Source organism: Tachysurus vachellii, chromosome 10, assembly GCF_030014155.1.
Source record: "Tachysurus vachellii isolate PV-2020 chromosome 10, HZAU_Pvac_v1, whole genome shotgun sequence".
NCBI classification, from domain to species: Eukaryota; Metazoa; Chordata; class Actinopteri; order Siluriformes; family Bagridae; genus Tachysurus; species Tachysurus vachellii.
The window spans coordinates 17,033,590-17,054,205 of NC_083469.1; the positions used below are offsets into that span (position 1 = coordinate 17,033,590).

At 39.3% G+C, this 20,616-nt stretch overlaps 1 protein-coding gene across 5 annotated transcripts in view; it reads left to right on the forward strand.

The window, feature by feature from the left end:
- Positions 1 to 1,838: 1,838 nt before the first annotated feature.
- dtnbb (dystrobrevin, beta b) overlaps positions 1,839 to 20,616 on the forward strand; it is a 28,822-nt gene continuing 10,044 nt past the window's right edge. For 3 of the 5 annotated variants that reach the window (XM_060879998.1, XM_060879996.1, XM_060879997.1), the window contains exons 1-11: positions 1,839 to 2,088; positions 4,110 to 4,159; positions 4,501 to 4,568; positions 4,878 to 4,958; positions 5,086 to 5,299; positions 6,232 to 6,317; positions 6,841 to 6,995; positions 7,105 to 7,210; positions 9,048 to 9,214; positions 9,887 to 10,011; positions 18,068 to 18,142. In XM_060879998.1, coding sequence (XP_060735981.1) covers positions 4,502 to 4,568; positions 4,878 to 4,958; positions 5,086 to 5,299; positions 6,232 to 6,317; positions 6,841 to 6,995; positions 7,105 to 7,210; positions 9,048 to 9,214; positions 9,887 to 10,011; positions 18,068 to 18,142 — 1,076 coding nt within the window. In that variant the 5' untranslated portion in view covers positions 1,839 to 2,088; positions 4,110 to 4,159; position 4,501. The remainder of the gene's footprint in view (positions 2,089 to 4,109; positions 4,160 to 4,500; positions 4,569 to 4,877; positions 4,959 to 5,085; positions 5,300 to 6,231; positions 6,318 to 6,840; positions 6,996 to 7,104; positions 7,211 to 9,047; positions 9,215 to 9,886; positions 10,012 to 18,067; positions 18,143 to 20,616) is intronic. The other 2 variants (XM_060880000.1, XM_060880001.1) reach the window with 1 other exon arrangement.

Below are 20,616 nucleotides of genomic sequence, written 5' to 3' on the forward strand. Positions count from 1 at the left end.
TTTTCTCCCTGTATACTCACTCTCTTGGTGAAGTTATTTCCTCACATGGGTTCTCTTACCACTGCTATGCTGATGATAGACAACTTATCTTCTCTTTCCCACCCGCAGATGCCACAGCTTCTGACCGGATCTCTGCATGTCTGGCAGAAATTTCATCATCAATGACTGCTCATCAGTTAAAGCTTAATCCTAGCAAAACTGAGCTGCTCTTCATCCCAGGTGATTCATCCCCAGGTCATGATCTTTCTATATCCTTGCACAACGATCTGATCTCCCCTTCAGCCACAGCTCGCAACCTTGGTGTAATAATGGACAATCAACTGTCCTTTTCCTCTCATGTTGCTAATGTGACTCGCTCATGTCGGTTTCTTCTCTACAACATTAGAAGGATTCGGCCATTTCTGTCCACACAGGCTGCTCAGGTACTTGTTCAGTCTCTTGTCATTTCTAGACTGGATTACTGCAATGCACTGCTGGCAGGTCTACCTATGAACGCAATCCGTCCTCTGCAAATGATCCAAAATGCAGCTGCCCGGCTTGTTTTCAACCTGCCAAAGTTCTCGCATACCACCCTGCTGCTGTGATCCCTCCACTGGCTTCCGGTAGCTGCACGCATCAGATTCAAAACACTGATGCTGGCCTACAAAGCCAAAAATGGACCAGCTCCCTCTTACCTCAAAGCCCTCATCACTCCTCGCACTGCACCCCGCACCCTCCGATCTACCAGCACTGCTCGACTGGTTCCACCATCTCTCAGGGTAAGAGGCAAGTATACTACAAGACTCTTCTCTGTACTGGCACCAAGGTGGTGGAATGAACTTCCCCTAGAAGTTCGGACAGCTGAGTCACTGGATATTTTCAAGCGGCGGTTGAAGACCTACTTATTCAGGAAACACTTCAACTAGCACTTCTTTCCTTATCTTTCGCATTTAAAAAAAAAAAAAAACACACACCTTTGACACTTTTTCATTGTAACTTTGAACAAATGTTTTAAACTCATGGTATCTTAAGTATGTAACTTAGTGAGCCAGCATTAATGTATTCAATGTTAGAGATTTAAGCACTTATGTACGTCTCTCTGGATAAGGGCGTCTGCCAAATGCTGTAAATGTAAATGTAAATGTATGTGTTGCACACACACATACACACACACTCACATATATACACACACATACACACACATATACACACATATACACACACACACATACATACAAACATATATACACATACACACACATACACACACCCCTCATTTTACTGAGAAAACAGAAAAGCACTGTTTCCATGAATGTTAAATAAACGTCTCCTAATAAAACGTCACCACATCAGCTATTTATTAGAATTACCTTGTTAAACAATAACATGTTTTTAATTTAGTTTATTATTAGTCTTACTTTATACTGCGCACGTGCGCGTGTATGAGCTGTTACTATAGAAACAGTAAGGTTAGAACAAGCGCATTAATATTACAATTCATTTACAGCCGGAACTACTTGTGCTGTTATACGAGTATAATACACACCTTTTGACCAATCAGATTCGAGCATTCAAACCGCGCTGTGGTATAATAAATCAATATAAACCAGTGATTGGCCTCGAAGCCGGAACTACTGTCAGAGCTGTTTATCAGCACAATCATTTAAACAGCGCTGTGAAACAAATCTAAATAATCTTTATGCAAGTATATTAATGTCTGATACATATAAAAAAACATAGTAATGTATTAAAAGGAAACAAGTAGTTTTGCTCAGGTTTGCAGTGGCTGTGTGTCGCTCTGCTGCCCTCTGCTGGTCCTTAGCGGTACTGCTGTAAGCGCGGTGATGCTCTCACTCAGTGGGCGACTTCTCACTACTGCAGTTCGTTAACACACTGAATCAAACGGAGCTCGAACCACGACACGTCATGACGGAGAGCAGCACGGCAACGAAATGCCGACCAAACGCTGGCTCATGATGAAGCGGTATTAAACAAGCGGAGACGAGCTTGTATCATCTCCTGAAGCCCAGAGCGTCCATCCATCTGCTCAGATGATGCTGATACTGCTGCTGCTGATGATGGTAGCGCAACCTGCGTGATTTCCTGCTGGTAAGATGACTCTGTTTTGAGAGGCCGATGCTCTAATGCTGTAATGATCTCATACTATATAATGTTATATGGTGCACTATATATAATATATAATATATAATACACGGTGCAGTCTGCTCCGCTCGCGCCGCTTTGTTTGGAGTAAATAAGATGAAAGAGAGCTGAATTTGTGACGCCGCCGCAAACTGACGTGTCGTGCGTGTGCTTTCACGTTTCTGGTGTCTCTCCTGAGCCACAATCTCACGTTGGCTCACGTCAAAGCGCGATGTCATTGCCGCGGATCGAGGTGCGGTTGTTTGGTTCGGATTTTATTTGGTTTTATTGTTTTATTTGCTCGATTTCGTTTACAAGCTTCATCCAGCACTAACAGCTCGAGCGCCGTGAATTATTGTCATGCACAAGGCGTTATGCAGTAATGATCTCAGTGTGTAATTCACACTCAGCAGACGATGCGTATGACATAATGGTGTGAGGCAGAGCTCCTATTCGCTGTGCTGAGTGGAGAGGCTCAGTGAACACCAGCACACTGCTCTTTTAAACTGCAGTGCATTTACTAACATCATCAACAACAACAGCAACAATAGGAATAATAATAATAATAATAATAATAATAATAATAATAATAATAATAATCATTGTCATGAGATCCATCTTCAGCTTTAAGTTTAACATCATCATCATTGTCAACATCAACGTCATCACTGTCAACAATACTGTGATCAAGGAGGTGGTTTGTCCAAAGTGAGGTTCAGCCTTTGTGGATTCCCCAAATGAGGAAATCTTGACTGCATTGTTTCTGATAGTGGGGGACTCTCCCTTTGTGCTCTACACTTTTTTGTTTTCTTGAATTTTCCTCCAGGATCAATAAAGTATCTATCTATCTATCTATCTATCTATCTATCTATCTATCTATCTATCTATCTATCTATCTATCTATCTATGTCTGTCTGTCTGTCTGTCTGTCTGTCTGTATGTCTATTATAGTAATGCTCTGTGTCCTCCTCTGGGTTCTCTGGTTTCCTCCCAGTTCCCAAAAACTAAAATTGGCTAAACGCTAAATTGTCCCAAAAGGTGGAGGTCTGTGAATGAGTGTGTGTGTGTGTGTGTTACCCTGTGCTGGACTTACTGGCAGATCCACTATGACCCTGACCAGAATGAAGCATATAATGAAGAAGAATCAATAATAATGTCCTGATCCATCTTATTAGGGTTCTCTGGTTTCCTCCAACCTTCTGAGCCTGAGGAGTTGGCTAACTGAATGTGTGTGTGTGAGTGTGTGTGTGTGTTTGTGTGTGTGAGTGTGTATGTGTGTGAGTGTGTGTGTATACAGGATCCTCCAGAACACATGAAAATGTATAAATGGAAAACAAATAATAACAATGCATTTATGTATTTAGTAAACAGTAAACAGATTCAATGCATGGAAATTTTAGCACAACTTAATTAGCAGTCACTAAGTATTCAGTAAATAATAGGAATGTCTGTACTTAGAGTGAGTAATGTACAGTAAGTCTGGACCCAGTAACTAATAACTAAAACTTCTATTAAAAGTGTTGTAAAAAGTACTAAAGCGTTTGGCTTTTTGAAATCCCTTGCTCGGGGTCATAGCAACTAAAATGTCTTTACAAAGTTTAATCTTTGAGGCCAAAGAATCTTCAAAAAAGCTTTTTTCCCACAGCAATCCATAACTTGGTGCCGGCATAATGCTGAGCTAACTCCAGAGCTCGGCACTTTGCTTCCTGCCTGTCATTAAAGAGTCATTTTGGCAGCCTTTGTATCATTACAGCAGATGATGCTGCCTTTGCAGATAAAGGTTGTATACAGACTCATTATTTGCACGTTATTATGAGAGTTAAAGTGGTCTTTTGTGCAAACCAGCATAAAAACAGTGTAAGTGTTTTTAACAAAGGCCTTATAATAAACACAGACAACCATATACATAATGTTGTATATCCTCTTCTCAGCTAACGATCTAAATGGTTGTTGTTGTTTTTGTTTTTTGTTTTTTTTTTATGTTACAGGAACTTCCCAATTTTGCTTCCTTTTAGGTGAGATTCAGCCCATCTGACAGGTGAATTATTTACTTCACACATTTATTTACACTTTATTATGACACATAACATGATGTATGTAGGCTTTAGTTTGTCTTTAATTTGAAGCAATTCACTGCATTAATAAAGTTTAAGCATTAAAAAGTATTTCAGAACATTTGTATGCTTTGATTTTATGGGAAATTTTACTTAAATATTTACTCGGAAAACAGATAAGCGTTAGCCAGAGAAATTCAATACGCAGCAAAATGTAGTGTTTCTTTTTATGCAGTTTATTTTAGAAAATCTTGATTTCACATTAGGAGGCAAATGATGTAAGAAAAGAAGATGTTAGGAGCCTTTGTGTGTTTGTGCTCTTTAGAATGATTGAGGAGGCAAGCAAGAGTGGCAAGGTCACCGTGGAGAAGAGACAGCTCTTCATGGAAATGAGTAGGTTAACAAACGTTTATACAAACCCTTTGCCACACACTTAGACACTGTGAATATATACATATATACATATACACACATACAATTGTCCCATTAGCCAGTCATGTGTCAGCTAACCAAGTGTTCCTATTAAAGTGGCCGGTGAGGATATGTGGCAAAAATATTATACAATACAAATGAATAAATGATTCATAAATGCTATCTTAATATTTTCATTTTAAATGTGATGTTACTGAATCTGTTTAAAATCAGTAAATACCCTCTTAAAGAATTCATAATTTATCATATGCTTCCCATTGCTGTTACCAGGAGCACAGAACTTTGATGTTATCCGCCTGTCGACATATCGCACAGCGTGTAAGCTACGGTTTGTTCAGAAAAGATGCAATCGTAAGTTGTTCTTAGTTCGTGTGCTTTCTTAAAAAGCCTTATCGTGTTGTTCACAACATACCTTACTGTTCAAGCATTACAGACACATTTTCTTCTCAGCTTTAATCTCTGCCTTGTCCTCTTCCAGTTCACCTGGTGGACGTGTGGAACATGATCGAGGCGTTTCGTGACAACGGGCTCAGTACTCTGGACCACAACGCAGAGATCAACGTGTCGCGGTTGGAGACCATCCTCTCCTCCATCTTCTACCAGCTGAACAAGCGTCTGCCGACCACCCACCAGATCAACGTGGAGCAGTCCATTGGCCTGCTGCTCAACTTCATGGTGGCCACCTATGACAGGTGTGAGCTGGCATGTAGTAACTCAGCTAAACCTTCAGATATATCGAGGCAGTTTCATTCTTCAAATGGAGACAGAGCTGTTGTCTAACATCATACAGTATATACGCTCTCAATTTAAATGAAACAAACTGTTCCTTGTTGCTTGGATAATATCGTGGAGGGGATATGCTTTATACCTTTATAGTAGAAAAACACCAGGGAACTTAAATATAATATACCTTTAAACATAGATTTAGTCAAATAATTAGACTATCAGTACCTTTGAATCTGTAGCACCTGACGAAATAATAATGCATACTCCAACAGATGCATCACGAATTTGATTGGATTGATCCTAGCAACAAGAAAAGGTTTTGTTCTTTTATTTCTGAAAGCATAAATGCAAAATATTGTCTGTATTACTGTGTGACTCTGTTAGAGGAACTGTTGTTCAAAATGATTCTGTAAACTACATTATAAAAACATTATAACCAACGGTTTAGTGCAGATTAGCAACAGTAGACATTTGTTGTCTTAATCGTTTTAGTTATTACAGTATGTTTCTATGCAGGACTGTTTCATTCTAGCTTTTTGAATAGGGCCCTGTGAGAATGCAGGAAGTAAAAGAAAATGTGTCTAAAGGGCATCATTACATGTTGCTCATGCCATGCTGTAATGTCTGAGGGTTAAGGGGACTTGTTTGATGGAGCCTCAAGGAAATAATTTGTATTTCGTTCAGCTAACAGTCTGTATATTGTTTTCAGCTGGTTTATTATTTTACTAATATGTAGAAAAATGGGTGAATATTTCTGCAAGCCAAGCTATCACAATGTAGATTAAACTTTAACCCTGGACTAGATTAATAACAGTTCTTCATTTGTTCTAATTCAAGGCTATGCTTAACCGTCCCTGAAGACTGTAACAGCTCTGTAAAGTGTGTGTTTGTGTTGCAGTGAAGGCCACGGAAAGCTCACAGTTTTTGCCATGAAGTCGATGCTGGCAACCATGTGTGGTGGAAAAATTGTCGATAAATTACGATGTAAGTACAGAACATTAACATTTCCTTTTTTTGCAAAAGTTGAGTTATGGTGTTATCGTAGGATAATGTTTGATACATCCCGTACTGCAAATTGTAATGTAATTTCCATATTCTGACTACCATCATTTGTGATTCTTTGTGGAATTATTTCAGTTTCATGAAATCCGTCATTTTGTATTCCTTTTATTATTTAGTCCATCATTAGCAGCCTGCTAGTGAAAGTTTGCTGCCCTCTTGTGTAATTTAATAGCATTATTTTTTTATTAGAAATGAAAAAATATATATACTTACTAAGTAGTAAACTTTTTTACTCTAACCATGAATATAAACATCAGTCAGTGAAACGAGTGTATTGATACTTTTTTGTTTTTGTTTATTTATTAGCATGGCATTTAGAGTAGTGCTAATACTAATGTAATTCCATTAACTGAACACATTGTGGTGCTGTTTGGTCAAACTGCATTTGATATAATCCCAAAAAGTGTTATAAACAGTGACACATTCCTTTGCTCTATCTTCTCAGATATTTTTTCTCAGATATCAGACTCCAGCGGGACGATGGTGTTTCCTAAGTTTGACCAGTTTCTCCGGGAGGTCCTGAAGCTGCCGACGGCTGTGTTCGAAGGTCCTTCTTTCGGATACACAGAGCACTCTGTGAGAACATGTTTCCCTCAGCAGGTGAGGATCTCCCTTACACAGCACCTTTAATGTTCCCTAAGTGCTCAGGTTTCTACACTGGTGTTGCATCTTTCAACTGGCTTTGAATGTCTTACCATTGTTTTGCCAGAAGAAGATATTGTTGAACACCTTCCTGGACATTATGATGGCTGATCCTCCCCCGCAGTGCCTCGTTTGGCTACCTCTCATGCACCGACTGGCCAATGTTGAGAATGGTATGTGCTAAATCTTATGGATGTAATCGAATTAAAATACATTATATGGAACGAAGACAAAATATTTTAAACCAATACAAATACAGATTACCCAGGCCTAAACACTGTCTTACAGAATAAAATAAAAATCATACTTCTATCGTCTTACGAACTGGCATAAACCTCATGAAATTCTTTATATATTTCAAGTCAAGTCCAGAAGCTTTTATTGCCATTTTAAATACTGTATATATCGCTGACGCAGTACATAGTGAAATGAAACATCGTTCCTCCAGGACCATGGTGCTACAAAAAACAACATAAAACTACATAAAACAACACAGAGCTAAAGACAGAAAGTAAGTTGTTCTAGCCACATAAAGTGCATCGTGTGCAACCTAATGCAAACTGTGCAAGACACAGACAGTGCTGACAGACAAAACAAAACACTACAGGACAAAAAGCACAAGATAGCGCTGACCAGTGTGCATTCTGTTTGTTTTACAGAACATAAACATTGTGCAAAAACAGCGTTGTAAACACAGGGTTCTTGCAAACATATATACACTTCTGTTAAAGTAGCAATTGGATGAGGTATTGAAATGTGGTGTGCAAAAGAACAACATATTTGACAAATTGATACAGATAGTGGCATTTTGTTACTCCTTTAGTATATCTTTTTAGGCTACGTGCCTTTTTTTGTGCTGATAAATACTCAACACAGTATTGCTCTTATCAGTCTTAAGATATGAGTGGTAATACATTTAGGTCTAATTTATTCATCTGTTCCAGGGGTCGGCAACCCGCGGCTCCGGAGCCGCAAGTGGCTCTTTCATCCCTCTGCTGCGGCTCCCTGTAGATTTGGAAAATAAATATTTAATTTAAATTTATTTTATTTTAGTTAGTTAGTTTTTTTAAAAATGTAATTCTAAATTCTAAAATTATGATGCTCTTGTAACATTAAAATAAACAGTGTTTAATTTTTTTGTCGCTCAAAATATGCGTCATAACTGCCGACTTGTGAAATCTGACACACAGAAGCAGACGCATTTTTGGTTTGCTGCAGCCGGCAAGTTAAAATTTTGATGTCATGCAGGGCTGTCAAGTGTCACGCATTGAGAGTGACAGTCACGTATTTCGGTCTTTTGTCACGCTCTCCCGCCACACATCGTATTTCTCACGCAGAAATTTTTTTTTACTATTTATCACCGCTGTCTCTATGAAACCGGGCAGGAATCAAGCGCGTCTCAGTTCTTAGTCGAGCCTGACATCAGCCAATCAAAAAAAAGAGGCTACACAATAGCTAATCAGAAAATAGCACTATCTGAGTAAGATTTAACGCAACAACCAATGAAAAAAATTGGGGTTGCGGGGGGGTGGGGGGGTGGAGATGTCACGCTTGCTTGTCTTCAAAACTTGAGAGCCCTGGTCATGAATACAAAGAGGACTCAGTTAGACATTGAACATTTTATTTGAAAGTAACCTTAAACCCAGCCTTTTTTTGGTTAAGGTTAGTTCAAACTGGTCAAAATTTTTGTTTGCCTACAGAAACAAAATTTCGTTTACTCGGTAGCAGTTCACTGATTTCATAAATGCAACACACTACAGTTTTTTCTATACTTTCCATAAAGGTAAAAAAACGATATATACAGTGTTCTCTTCATTTTAGATGTCAAATGGGTTTTGTGGCTCCCTGTGTTTTTTTTTCTGTGGGAAACGGGTCCAAATGACTCTTTGAGTGTTTAAGGTTGCCGACCCCTGATCTATTCTTTCTCTCTCTCTCTCTCTCTCTCTCTCTCTCTCCCTCTCTCTATCTCTCTCTCTCTCTCTTTCTCTCTCTCTCTCTTTTCTGGTCCAGTCTTCCATCCGGTGGAATGCTCATACTGCCGGAGCGAGAGCATGATGGGTTTCCGCTACAGATGTCAGCAGTGCCACGGCTACCAGCTTTGCCAGAACTGCTTCTGGCGTGGCCATGCCAATGGTCCCCATAGCAACCAGCACCAGATGAAGGAGCACTCCTCGTGGGTATGCAGAGCCCCACCTCCGAGGCTGTCTATAACACATTCACTTCTATACCCAAACAAAAACAGCTGCTGCTTAAATATAGCGCTAGTTAAATAAGCTATAAAAATACAACTCGTAGGTTTGTGATGTAGCACAGTTGCATGTCTAGCACAGAATGTTAATTGAATCCATTCAAGCTTCGCCTAGTATGTCATTCTACACTGCTAAAGGATTTTTGTATATTTAAGCAAGCAAGTTTTCTGAATGAAGATTTTAATTTGCTTCTATTGTCCTGAAGCTTCTGGAAATTGCTATTCTGAAAATTAAAGCCCAGGAAAAAAAATCCTTCCCAAATTCTAATTTAATTGCCACCATAGTGATGATTGTTTTCGAGGTCATTTCAGGGTGCTAATGAATTAAACAGTACTTACATAAACATACCCTAACTACTAAGTTACAAGTTAGAACTTACATGTAATATTTACCTGACATTGATTATGGGCATTGATTATTATATTTCACTTTCCTAGGCCAGAACAGATTTCTAAAGCGGAGTAAATTTTCTGACAAAAATAAACTTTCCTTTATTTCTTTCTCTTTCTGTAGCTTTTCATGACTGGGTCAAGGAGTGCAATTGGTATTCAGACAGCATTAGTGTGTCTAGCTTTGTCTTTGTGTCTGTGCCATTCACAGAAATCCCCAGCCAAGAAGCTGAGCCATGCCATCAGCAAGTCGCTGGGATGTGTGCCAATAGGAGAACCCCCACACCCTGTGTACCCCGAGGCATCCGAGAGACCACAGGACCTGGCACATCCTACGTAAGTACTAGAATGTGACAGTCTTTCTGGGACTGCCATATTTTGTACCCTGATACTAAACCGAAACTCCCTGTTAATCTCAACGTCATATAGCAGTTTTATTTAACACGTTTTCAGAACACAGCTGAAGACAAAAAGCAAAAAACTAAAATCATACAAAAAGTGTCACACTAATGGGCTCAGCACCCATGGGTTTTGGATCTCCATTGGCTCTGGTTGCTGTGGAAACTATACAGTATATCAAATATGTATGTATAAAGTTAAACATGAATGGACTTGTGGAATGACATGAAGTAAATGGAGAATAGTTATTAGCCTTCGGGTTCCCCATGAATTGGATTCTAACAACCATAATTTAAAATGTCATGGCATCATTTTTCTTCCTCTGTGTCATATTGAAATTTTGATATGGATTACCAGCTCTATTAATGTTATTTGTGATCATTGGTGTATTCATACATATTTAGGTTCATACATATTACACAGACACTTAGAGTACTTAGTATGTACTAAGTACCCTAAGTACCCTAAGTACCGAAACACTCTAAGTACCCTGAGTACAGTGAGTACCCTAAGTACCATAAGCACCATACTGTAAGTACTGTAAGTACTCGTGAGTACAGTAAATGCCCTAATTACTGTAAGTACTCTAAGTACTGTAATTACTCTAAGTACAGTAAATACCCTAATTACAGTAAATACCATAAGTACTCTAAGTACTGAAAGTACTCTAAGTACTGTAAGTACCCTATGTACTCTTTGTACTCTCAGGGCAGTCGTGGCCTAATGGTTAGAGAGTCTGACTCGTAACCCGAAGGTTGTGGGTTCTCGGGCCGGCCACGACTGAGGTGCCCTTGAGCAAGGCACCGGACCCCCCAACTGCTCCCCGGGTGCCGCAGCATAAATGGCTGCCTACTGCTCTGGGTGTGTGTTCACGGTGTGTGTGTTCACTGCTGTGTGTGTGCACTTTGGATGGGTTAAATTCAGAGAACAAATTCTGAGTATGGGTCACCATACTTAGCCGTATGTCACGTCACTTTTCACTTTAAGTACGCTATGTACTCTAATTTAGTAATGGGTAAAAATAAGGCATTTATTTACATAAGGCCTAGATTACCCACTGTTCTGCAGAGCTTTACCTGATCCAGCTTCTGGAGGTCTAGATACTTGTTAAATATGTTAAAAATCTCAAGCACATCTCCTTCCATCATGTAAATAGTCGGTGGCTTGTCTTGTGAAGCAATAGTCCACACTGTCCACTGGATGGTGTCTCAACTCACTTTCGAGCTGAATCGCTGACGTATTTTACACAACAAATAATATTATTGAAATTTTATCTCAGAAGGCTAATAGCTGCTCCTAGTAGTATGTTAGAAATAATACATGAAGCATCATTATATTTATAATGTCTACATGCTGCACCACATTTGTGTCCTTATGAAGTAATACATAAAGAACAACTACAATCAGAAGACAAAGCTAGACAGACACATGAACAATATGTGAATTTTTGTGGATTTTCAATGAAACGTTGCATCTTTCATTCATGTTACAAACAACAGCTAAAAATGTTGACTGTTTTGTATTGACTATCAGTACACACAGTACTTGCTGTTCGCTTTACTGATATTAAAAGCAAGCTCCATCTTGTGTTGGCTATATCAGGAGGTTTTTCTACATGAAAGTGTTCTTCTGTAGGACAGGGTCATATTTCATTATTTACAATGGAACCCAGTTTTATTACATAAACGCATCTAACATGTTTCATTAATTGTTAAAATCCAGTTATTTTCAGTTTTAAAGTGTAAACAGGTGTTCCATTTTTTCTGATTTAAAATTCAGGAAAAACACAGACCAGCTAAGACCAGTGAGGAAACTGCACAAAAGTAAACAGTATATTTTTACAGGATATTTTTGTATTGTAAATTACCATAAACAACCTTATAAATAGTCATGTACAAATTGTACTATCAGGTGTATATTGAACTTTTTACAACCTTGAGCAGAGATGATAATTTCATAGATCATGCAGATCAATTTCATATATCAGGAGGGTTGTATATATATTAAACACCTAGTAATTGACTAGTAATTGAATTTACTCAATACATCTAAAAATGTTCAGTGACAGAAAGTTAGGACCTGCAGAGTAGTGAAGGAATGCAATGATAAATCACATTTAGTTTAGTTACATTCGTTTCTGCTTCTGTTATTTTCTGAATTCATTTTCAAAATTGAAAGTGACTGTTGTTCAACAATCACGGGGTAAAAATGTCATTTAGAAAAAGGCTGGGAGGAAAAACATTGTGCATAAATTAAATATGAAACCATATTTTTCTGTTTTACTGTTCAGTAATTTATCAGGGAGGGAATTATTAAGGGCACTGCTGCTCACAGCTCTTGTTTGATTTATTGACACACAAACTCAGGGGTTTATAGAGACTATAAAACAACGCTGTGCATTAGATATTACAGATGTGGTTTCTGCCTAATTTTATTATTTGGATATCCGTCAGAGCTCATTAACATTTGGTTTATGTTTAGAAGAGTGAGGGAAAAAGCAGATTTAATATGGTGTTAGAAAGTACTATTTTTTCCACTGCAATTGTATATGTGTGTGCGTGTGTGTCTGTGTGTGTGCGTGTGTAAGCTCTGGTAAAGCATTGTCATCAATAGAATGGCCACAGATTTTAAAAGGCCAAAACCATGTTTGTGGGCAAAATGTTTCATATGATACCAGTGGCAGTGTATGTTTATTATAATCTAATTGTCACAGGATATTTCCACATTATATTTACTAATCCAAAATCTCCATCTGGTAAAATGAAAAGTGTAAATGCCACGCGTACCATGTCACTTCTGGCGTAAAAATGTAAGGCTTTTAATGCAGTTATACTTGATGTTATTAGTAGCAGCAGCATCCTATCTTTTGACCTGCACGTGATCTGGCTGCTCCTTTCCACCTGCATGAAAGTGAAAAATGCATGCTCCCAAGACCTTTAGTCCACATACACACCTCACACCACCATACTGCTGCCTTCAGCATCCAAATATTGCCAGATGTGACTTTTCTCACTGGCTGCATGTCATCACAGGGCATAACAAATACCTAAATAAAATTTCAGTTTCATATTGAAGGATGGGCTTTAGGTGTACATGTCCCTATTACATATAATACAGGAACTGACAGCGTTTAAAGGTAATTTTTTTCTTAGTTAAATATACTGTATAGAGAGAACGACCAAGCTTCTGTTAAAACAAAATGTGGCTCATATTCATCTGCTTTCTGGCTACATCCTATTATAATGTAAAGTCTGCATTGCAGAAGTCTAATCTGGAGTACATTAATATGTGTCTGCAGTTCTTTTGTCTAATTTCTGATTTAATTGAAGCTTACGGTGGGATTTTTCATTGGGATCTGCCAAAGCCGATATCACGTCAGGCCAGGCAAGTTGTGGATGTAAAGTGTTTGCTTTTTTGCCGCAGAGCTCATCCCGTCAGTGAGTGAACATGCAGAAAAATGACTGACAAATGTAATTGAAAAATGAATCATCTTTGTACATTCAGGATTGCTCTTAAAATCAGATTTTAGGTGGGATGTCAATCTAAGTGAAACCCAGAACCCAATAAAATAAAAGACATACACTGGTGCAACGAGACTCCTGTAAGTGATGCAAATGCTATCTGATCCTTAATTTCGTGAAAGTACTTAGCTTAAGATGTGCTTGATGTTTGTTTATCTTTCTTGCGTTCTTTGCGATTTGTGAGCTATGAGACTCTGATTTTTATTCATACTGAGACATTCTATTTTCCAGTCATTGCTTTAATTCAAATCTCTGAATCTGTATTCATATACCTAAAGGAAGAAGAAGAAGTGAATTGACGAAATTATATTAATTCTGCCTTTGTTCCCTCACTCCTTAATGACCATCTGTAGCTCCTCGGGGAACGACTACGTCAGTGTAAACACGTCTCACTTCCTGTTGCGCTTTCACACAGTGTTGCTATTGACCTCAGGACAACACGATCTTCATTATCGCACTGTCATGACTGCCTTCTGACTCAGCCATCAGATAGAATCCGGCCCTCAGATCTCATCCACAGTGAAAAAAAAGGCTGTGGGCACAGTGCATGTCTCAACTGATTAGTTTTGGTTCTTGTTATTTGGAGTGGCATAAGTGAATTATGGACAACAGGTTTGTGGAGCGGAGCCTTGACAGGTGATTGTGTATAGAGAGAGATCAGTTGTTCTTTCAGATTTTCTCAAGACAGCCTTACTACATCTGTTTACAGCTTGAAATTGAATATTAGTTCTGTTTAATAATACACAAAGCTGTTTTTTCATGTGATGTTATTACTGGACATTTTCATTTTAATGGCATTGGATATTACATTGAAATAATAATGACAAAAATCATTATTATTATTATATGTCTGGTGGTGCAGTGGGTTGTGTGCTCACAGCTCCAGAGATCCGGTTCAATCCTGAGTTCAAGTTTCTGCCTGAGAGTTTCTTCTGGGTTCTCTGGTTCCTTGTACCTCCCAAAAACATGCCAGTAGTCCAAGTTACACTACACTGTCCTCTCATCCCGGATGTATTCCAGCTTCATGCTCATTATTCCTGGGAAGGGCTCCGGATCCACCACAACTGTCCAGGACAAACCATTTACTGATGAATGAATTTTTATGAATAGCAACAAGCCACTTCTGCTAAATAAATTATGATTTAAGAAATAAAAAAATGTGTTGTGTAAAAATAAGACGATGATGTTGAAGATCTTCATGAAGAACAAGAAGTTTATTCCAGCATAGCAGTGACAAAATACATGACGTACTTTGGGTTCCTCGGAGTCAATAAGAACCCTGAGCAAATCCTGCTCAAGCATTTCCCTTTTGGTAATTTAAATGAAGTTCCGCTTTGAATCTGTATTGAGTGTAAGAACTGAGTGTCTCCCAAATGGTTGGGTCACACCTTGTTGTCTAGCTGATGTCTTTAAATGTTAATCATGGTCACGTACACCTTGTCTTTGTATTGTTACAATTGTTATCAACCAAGTGGTCACTTTAAATGGTAATCGCGGTCACATAGACCCTTTGTTCGTGGTGATCCTTGATGTCCTGCTGCCGTTCCCATATTTATAATTGAATCAAGTTTATATGTTTAGAGTCCTAAACATATTACCTTATGATACTTGAACCTTTTTAGGAATGAGCTCTTTTAGATGTGGAATTTGGAGTGGAATTTGGGTGCAATTTCTGTAATTTCTTACATTCTACTTTTATTTAAGGTCTTTGCTTGGCTCCAAAATCTTGAAAATACTACAGTATTTCCATTAAACTAATGCACCAAATTTTGTGTGCAGTGAACATCTGTGAATTTTTGTACGATTTCAGTGTTTATGATTTCAGTGCAGCAGTGATGATGCTCAGTTATATAGCAGATGTATTCATGTCAGCCCGTGGTGAGAGGTGAAATCCTGAACACACTGCTCATTGATCTTTATTTTGATGAGGACGTTTCCACACCATATTTCCCCAGCTCTGTCAGGCAGCGCTCGCCTCACTATAATTACCTGGCAACGAATAGAAACACCACTTAATATTGTGGATGTGACCTCATAAAACTTGTGAGAATCGTTTTGGCTTGCCCTCCACTAAGGGCAGACATCTTGCAAGATGCAAAATATATAATACAAGTGACTTGGTTTTGTTAAATGTGCATGGAATACAGTATGTGAATATAGCAAGTCAGAGATGGTGCTTTGTGCCGGTTCGACAACTAATCATCCATCTTAAGAGACAGATATCAGCTGCATGTCATTGTATACAGTGGAACGGGTCTTTTTGCTCTGTGAAACAGTGTCATTGATCACGACACGCCACCAGCACATGGCCCTGCTGGACAGTGAAAACATGAACTTTAATGAGGCACTGTGGGAGCTTCTTCATACAGCACGGCATCACACTACACAGAACTTTGGGGAAAAGACATTGTAGACAGGATGCCTTCTTAAATCTTAGCCAAGGGTGCACAATAGAAAAGTGTTCGTCTTATCGCCAGGAAACTGCAAAAATTAACGCCTGTCCTGTGGAGTAGCATGAGCAGAAAGATGCAGTAGCAGACCTCACGTCTTTGAGGATGCATCTGCTATCGTTTACCATCCATACCAACCATCTTGGGATAGGAGAGATTTAGCTAGAGAGTGGGAATTAGTATAATGTATAATGAGTAAATAAATGATCTAATTTAGGAAAATGTTTCCTTAATTATCCAGTTTGGGTGAGTGTGTGCTCACCACAGCCTGTATCTGTTTGATTCTGTGTGTTGTGTGTGTTTGTGTGTGTGTGTGTTTGTGTGTATCGAATATGGTAGAGAATACGAGAAAGACAGTTAGATGCGTAGAGAGTGGGGTTGAGAGAGAGAGAGAGAGAGAGAGAAAGTAAGCGAGAAAGCGTGCATCTGGATCGTCACTGAGTCATGTGACTGCCGGGTTTCCTTGGAGACAGCAGCAATGTTGTGCATTCAGATGCTAGTTCAGTTGAGCAGAGGGCAGGACAGAAGAGGCAGCTGGCCTCTGGATGTGTCTCAGATCTGAACAAACAGGTGCTCCGTACGCCACACTAGGTGAGTTAGTCCATACAAACCTATTTGCCATTTTTGAGTGTGGTCTTGAACAGTGTAATAACAGTAAATCTTTTGTGAGTTGTGATTCTTACTGAAGGTACCTACATTGTGTTCTGTTCTAATTTATGCTCCAGATACCTTAAATTAAGTCACGGCACTTTCTTTGTTCTTAGTCTTCAAAGCATGCTTGTGTTTATATTGCAAATGCATTTTACCCTCTAGAGAAAAACACACTGAAATCGATATGATCAAAACAGGTCTTTAGTGACTTTTACAAAAAGAGAAAGTGCTCATTATGTTTAAGGTTTACTGGTATCTCAGAAAACAGCAGCGTAATAATCACATTAGAAGACAATTCATTAAGACAAGTTAGACAAATAGTTAAGGCAGGGGTAAATTCTTTTAGGTTTTGGATTTCCCTTTATACTGCTGTGTGAAAACAGAGTGAACACACATGTGGGTTGGTGAAAGACAGAGAGAGAGAAAATAATCAGATATGAGGGGAAGCAAGCTTGAAGCAAAAGCACAGCTTGAGTTGATGAAAGTGTCAGAGAGAAGTTCGGAGTGACTTAGACAAGGTGACATTGGTGGCAGTGATTGCTTTGGGCAGCGACGTCTCAGTCTCAGTAGTTAAGGCACTGAGCCAGTCTTCAGAAGGTCAGGAGTTGATGCCCCAGCAGTGTCAAGCTGCCACTGTTGGGCCGTGCAGCAACCCTCTCTGCACCAGGGAAGCTGTATCATGGCTTACCCTGTGCCCCAATTTTTTTAACAAGCTGGAATATGCAAAGGAAAGAGGTTTACTGCATGCGTATATGTGATTATAAAAGATTTAATCTTGCTTTTTCCTTTTGTTAATTTTTTACTTAATGATATGCCTGTAGTGCTACCTGTGAGGAGAAGTCATATCAAGAGAGGGAGCAATGTAGAGAGTGAGGTTGGAAGGGCTCAATTGCTTGCTCTTGTGTGTGTGTGTGTGTGTGTGTGTGAGGTCTGACAAGCATTTGGGTCCAGTCCATAATTCAGTTTATCCTTGCTTTCTGCAATGTCACCTCTGTCTATCTCTGTCCTCCCTTCTCTTTTCTCAGCTTTCTCAAACTCCAGCTCTAATTAGAATTCGACAGACTCTCTCTTTGTTAACTGGTAATTAGTTTTGGGCAAATAGCATTAAATGAAAATGTCACTGTATTAAAAGCAATTACAGTGAAGATGCCGGTACATGAGGCTTGTTCCAGTACAGTATAGAGCACTTTGACAGCTCCTCCTCTGAAAGCTTGCTGTTGGTGTATTCTGCACACACACACACACACACACACACACACACACACACACACACACACACACACACACACACACACGTAGGCCCCTGATATTAGACAGGTTGGCAGCTCCTGCTCTGTGGCCATGCTTGACTTGAACTTTATAATTTTGCAGTCAGCTGAAGCCAGTGTCCAACAACATGAATGATACAGTTTTTGTGTCCTCTGGGGCCCCCACGCCCACCACCAGGTAAGCACTTGACACAGGTTTACGTCTGCATGCTGTCATGTTTAAGCCACTCTTTTGTCAGTCCGTTATAGTCTTAAAAGTAGCTTGCTTTGTAGTCTGTAAATTGCAAGTGAGTGATAAATGTCTTGGATTCTCTCTGTTTGATTTACTGCTAAGCTATATGTTTGCTCAACTAAGGCAGATTAGCTGAAGCATTGAAGGGAGAAATTGACTCAGCTTTCTAGATCAAGGTGCATTTTGAAGGCAGGATCTTTTCATGTGATAAGGGAGATAAAAGCACTCAGGATGAGAAGCTTATCTCAGGAATAGAGTTAATCGAGTTGTGTGATTCAGCGCTTTCCTGTCCCTCGTCCCACAACGCACTCTCTTTTATGTTGGCTGGATCTCACAGGCAAAAATGGTAACATGAGACGAAATTGCATATAAGATGTTAATACCTGATACTTAAAATGGAATGTAGGTGGAGGATGTTGTATTGCATTACAGACATATCATTCAGAAACCTCCTTAAGGATTATCCCTTTCTTATCTATGATACCGCTCCCCATCACAGCTTCTTCTACATTACATTTGATGAATGTTGTATATTTATATTTAGTTTGTAGTACTATTCCAGAAGTGCTGTAGTGAAATGTCTTAGAATATGAAGTGTCATGACTGCAAAAAAGCCTGAATGGACCAGATGTGATGCACAGCGCCTGAAGTAGAAAGAAGCTGCTCGTATGTAAGCAGGGCTATAAATAGCTTGGCATGGACTGAGGCAGTGGGAGAGGGTTTGGAGGAGGGGTGGCACGGGTAAACACCGACATGAGATCTTCACTGCAAAAGATTTATGGTTAAACTCTGGTTAAGGAAAAAACAGAATCGTTTTGTTAACCTCGGGCAATAACTATGCATTTGCATGAGCGAGTTGTGTTTGTGTCACAGCGCACTGTCAGGTCTGTTTCTGACGTCGGTCTTTCATTCTGATGCTCTTGACTCGACACTGCAGCCTTCTGAGTCACGCTCTGTTTGAGTAAGTGTGAGGTCAGCCACTTGGCAGTAGTCTGGGCCAGAGGGCAAGTGGTAGAGGAATGTACAATTATTTTCCACCAAATTACGGTTGCACTGTTGCTCAGCGGAGCATGCCAAAATATAATACTTCCTTTCAGCCTGACTGAAGGTTGTAGGGACGTCATGACAGCTTTTCGATACTCTGATATGATTGTGTTTGGGACGGACCTGCTATGATTGATAATGTCTCTCTTATGCTAGGATATAGCTTACTTAAAAATAGACAAGGGTATTGAACAGCAGAGGATTTGCTACAGAAACAACACTGGTGCATGTTTAGACTGGGGCCAGTGAAAAATGGCTTGGTATATTTTTCAGTTTGATCCAATAAAATACTTTGCTTGGTTGGCATTCGTGCAACAAGCCACCAGTTTAAACCTCCAGTGTAAACAGTAACCTCTTACACTATAATGGATGTAATTTTGCTGTCTTTCAGTAATAGCTTCCTTGTCTTTTATAGAACAATGAATATCACAGATATAAAGAAATTTTCTACAGTATGTCCTGGCAAAGTCCATAGTTTTCAAAAAAACAGTTTGCCAGTCAAAGGAATGCATTTCTCAATTTATCTCCCTATCTCTATGTCTGTAATAAGGCATGTAATGGTTTGGCCTTGCGCAGGAGGTGTCAAAGCCAGACGCACGGACAAGAAAGTGATCCTTTGTGCTGACGCTGCATGCTCAACCACTTCAATCCCCCTAAACACTCAGAAGGCTCTCAAGGGCAAATGATGATGCTCTCAATTTATTGTTAGCTGGGTCATGTAGCCACGCTGTCAGCGAGTAAATAACCGTATTCATTTGTACCAGATGAGTTTTTAATTCAGTGTTAAGTGATATTGACCAGCTGCTGCATATGCAATTATAAACCACACTGATTTGGCCCTGCATCATGCGCAGCCTTGAAATATTGGGTTGTTATTCGCAGATACGATCTTTTTAATTGGATTCAGTATTATTGAACAAATTCTATAGTCAGGTCAAAAGATGGCAAATGGTAGGGATTGTAAATCTGCACTCAAACTTTAATAGATAAAAGATCTATTAAAGTCTTTGCAGGATGTGCCTTTAATTCCTGCAGTGTAGCTCATTGTAGCGTGAACAGAATTCTAACACATCTTTCTCCAGCTTGCACTTGGAGGAGGAATCATAAATACCATGTGTCTCTGAAAGGGTCTTGGCACACGGTAGCATTTTTAATGAACCAACCGTGAAGTATGTGAAAGTAGGAAGATCAGACAGATCACACTGACAGGATCCAATTGAGTGACACAGCAGTTCAGCTCTCCATAAAGCTCTTAATAGAAGGAATAGCTTGTCATGTTCTTGTTTATGCTGTTTATTAGGGCAGCAGATCTTGTCCTGTAACATTCACATTCATATACACTATTTCTGTTGACTCATTGGAGGTCTCTTAATAAG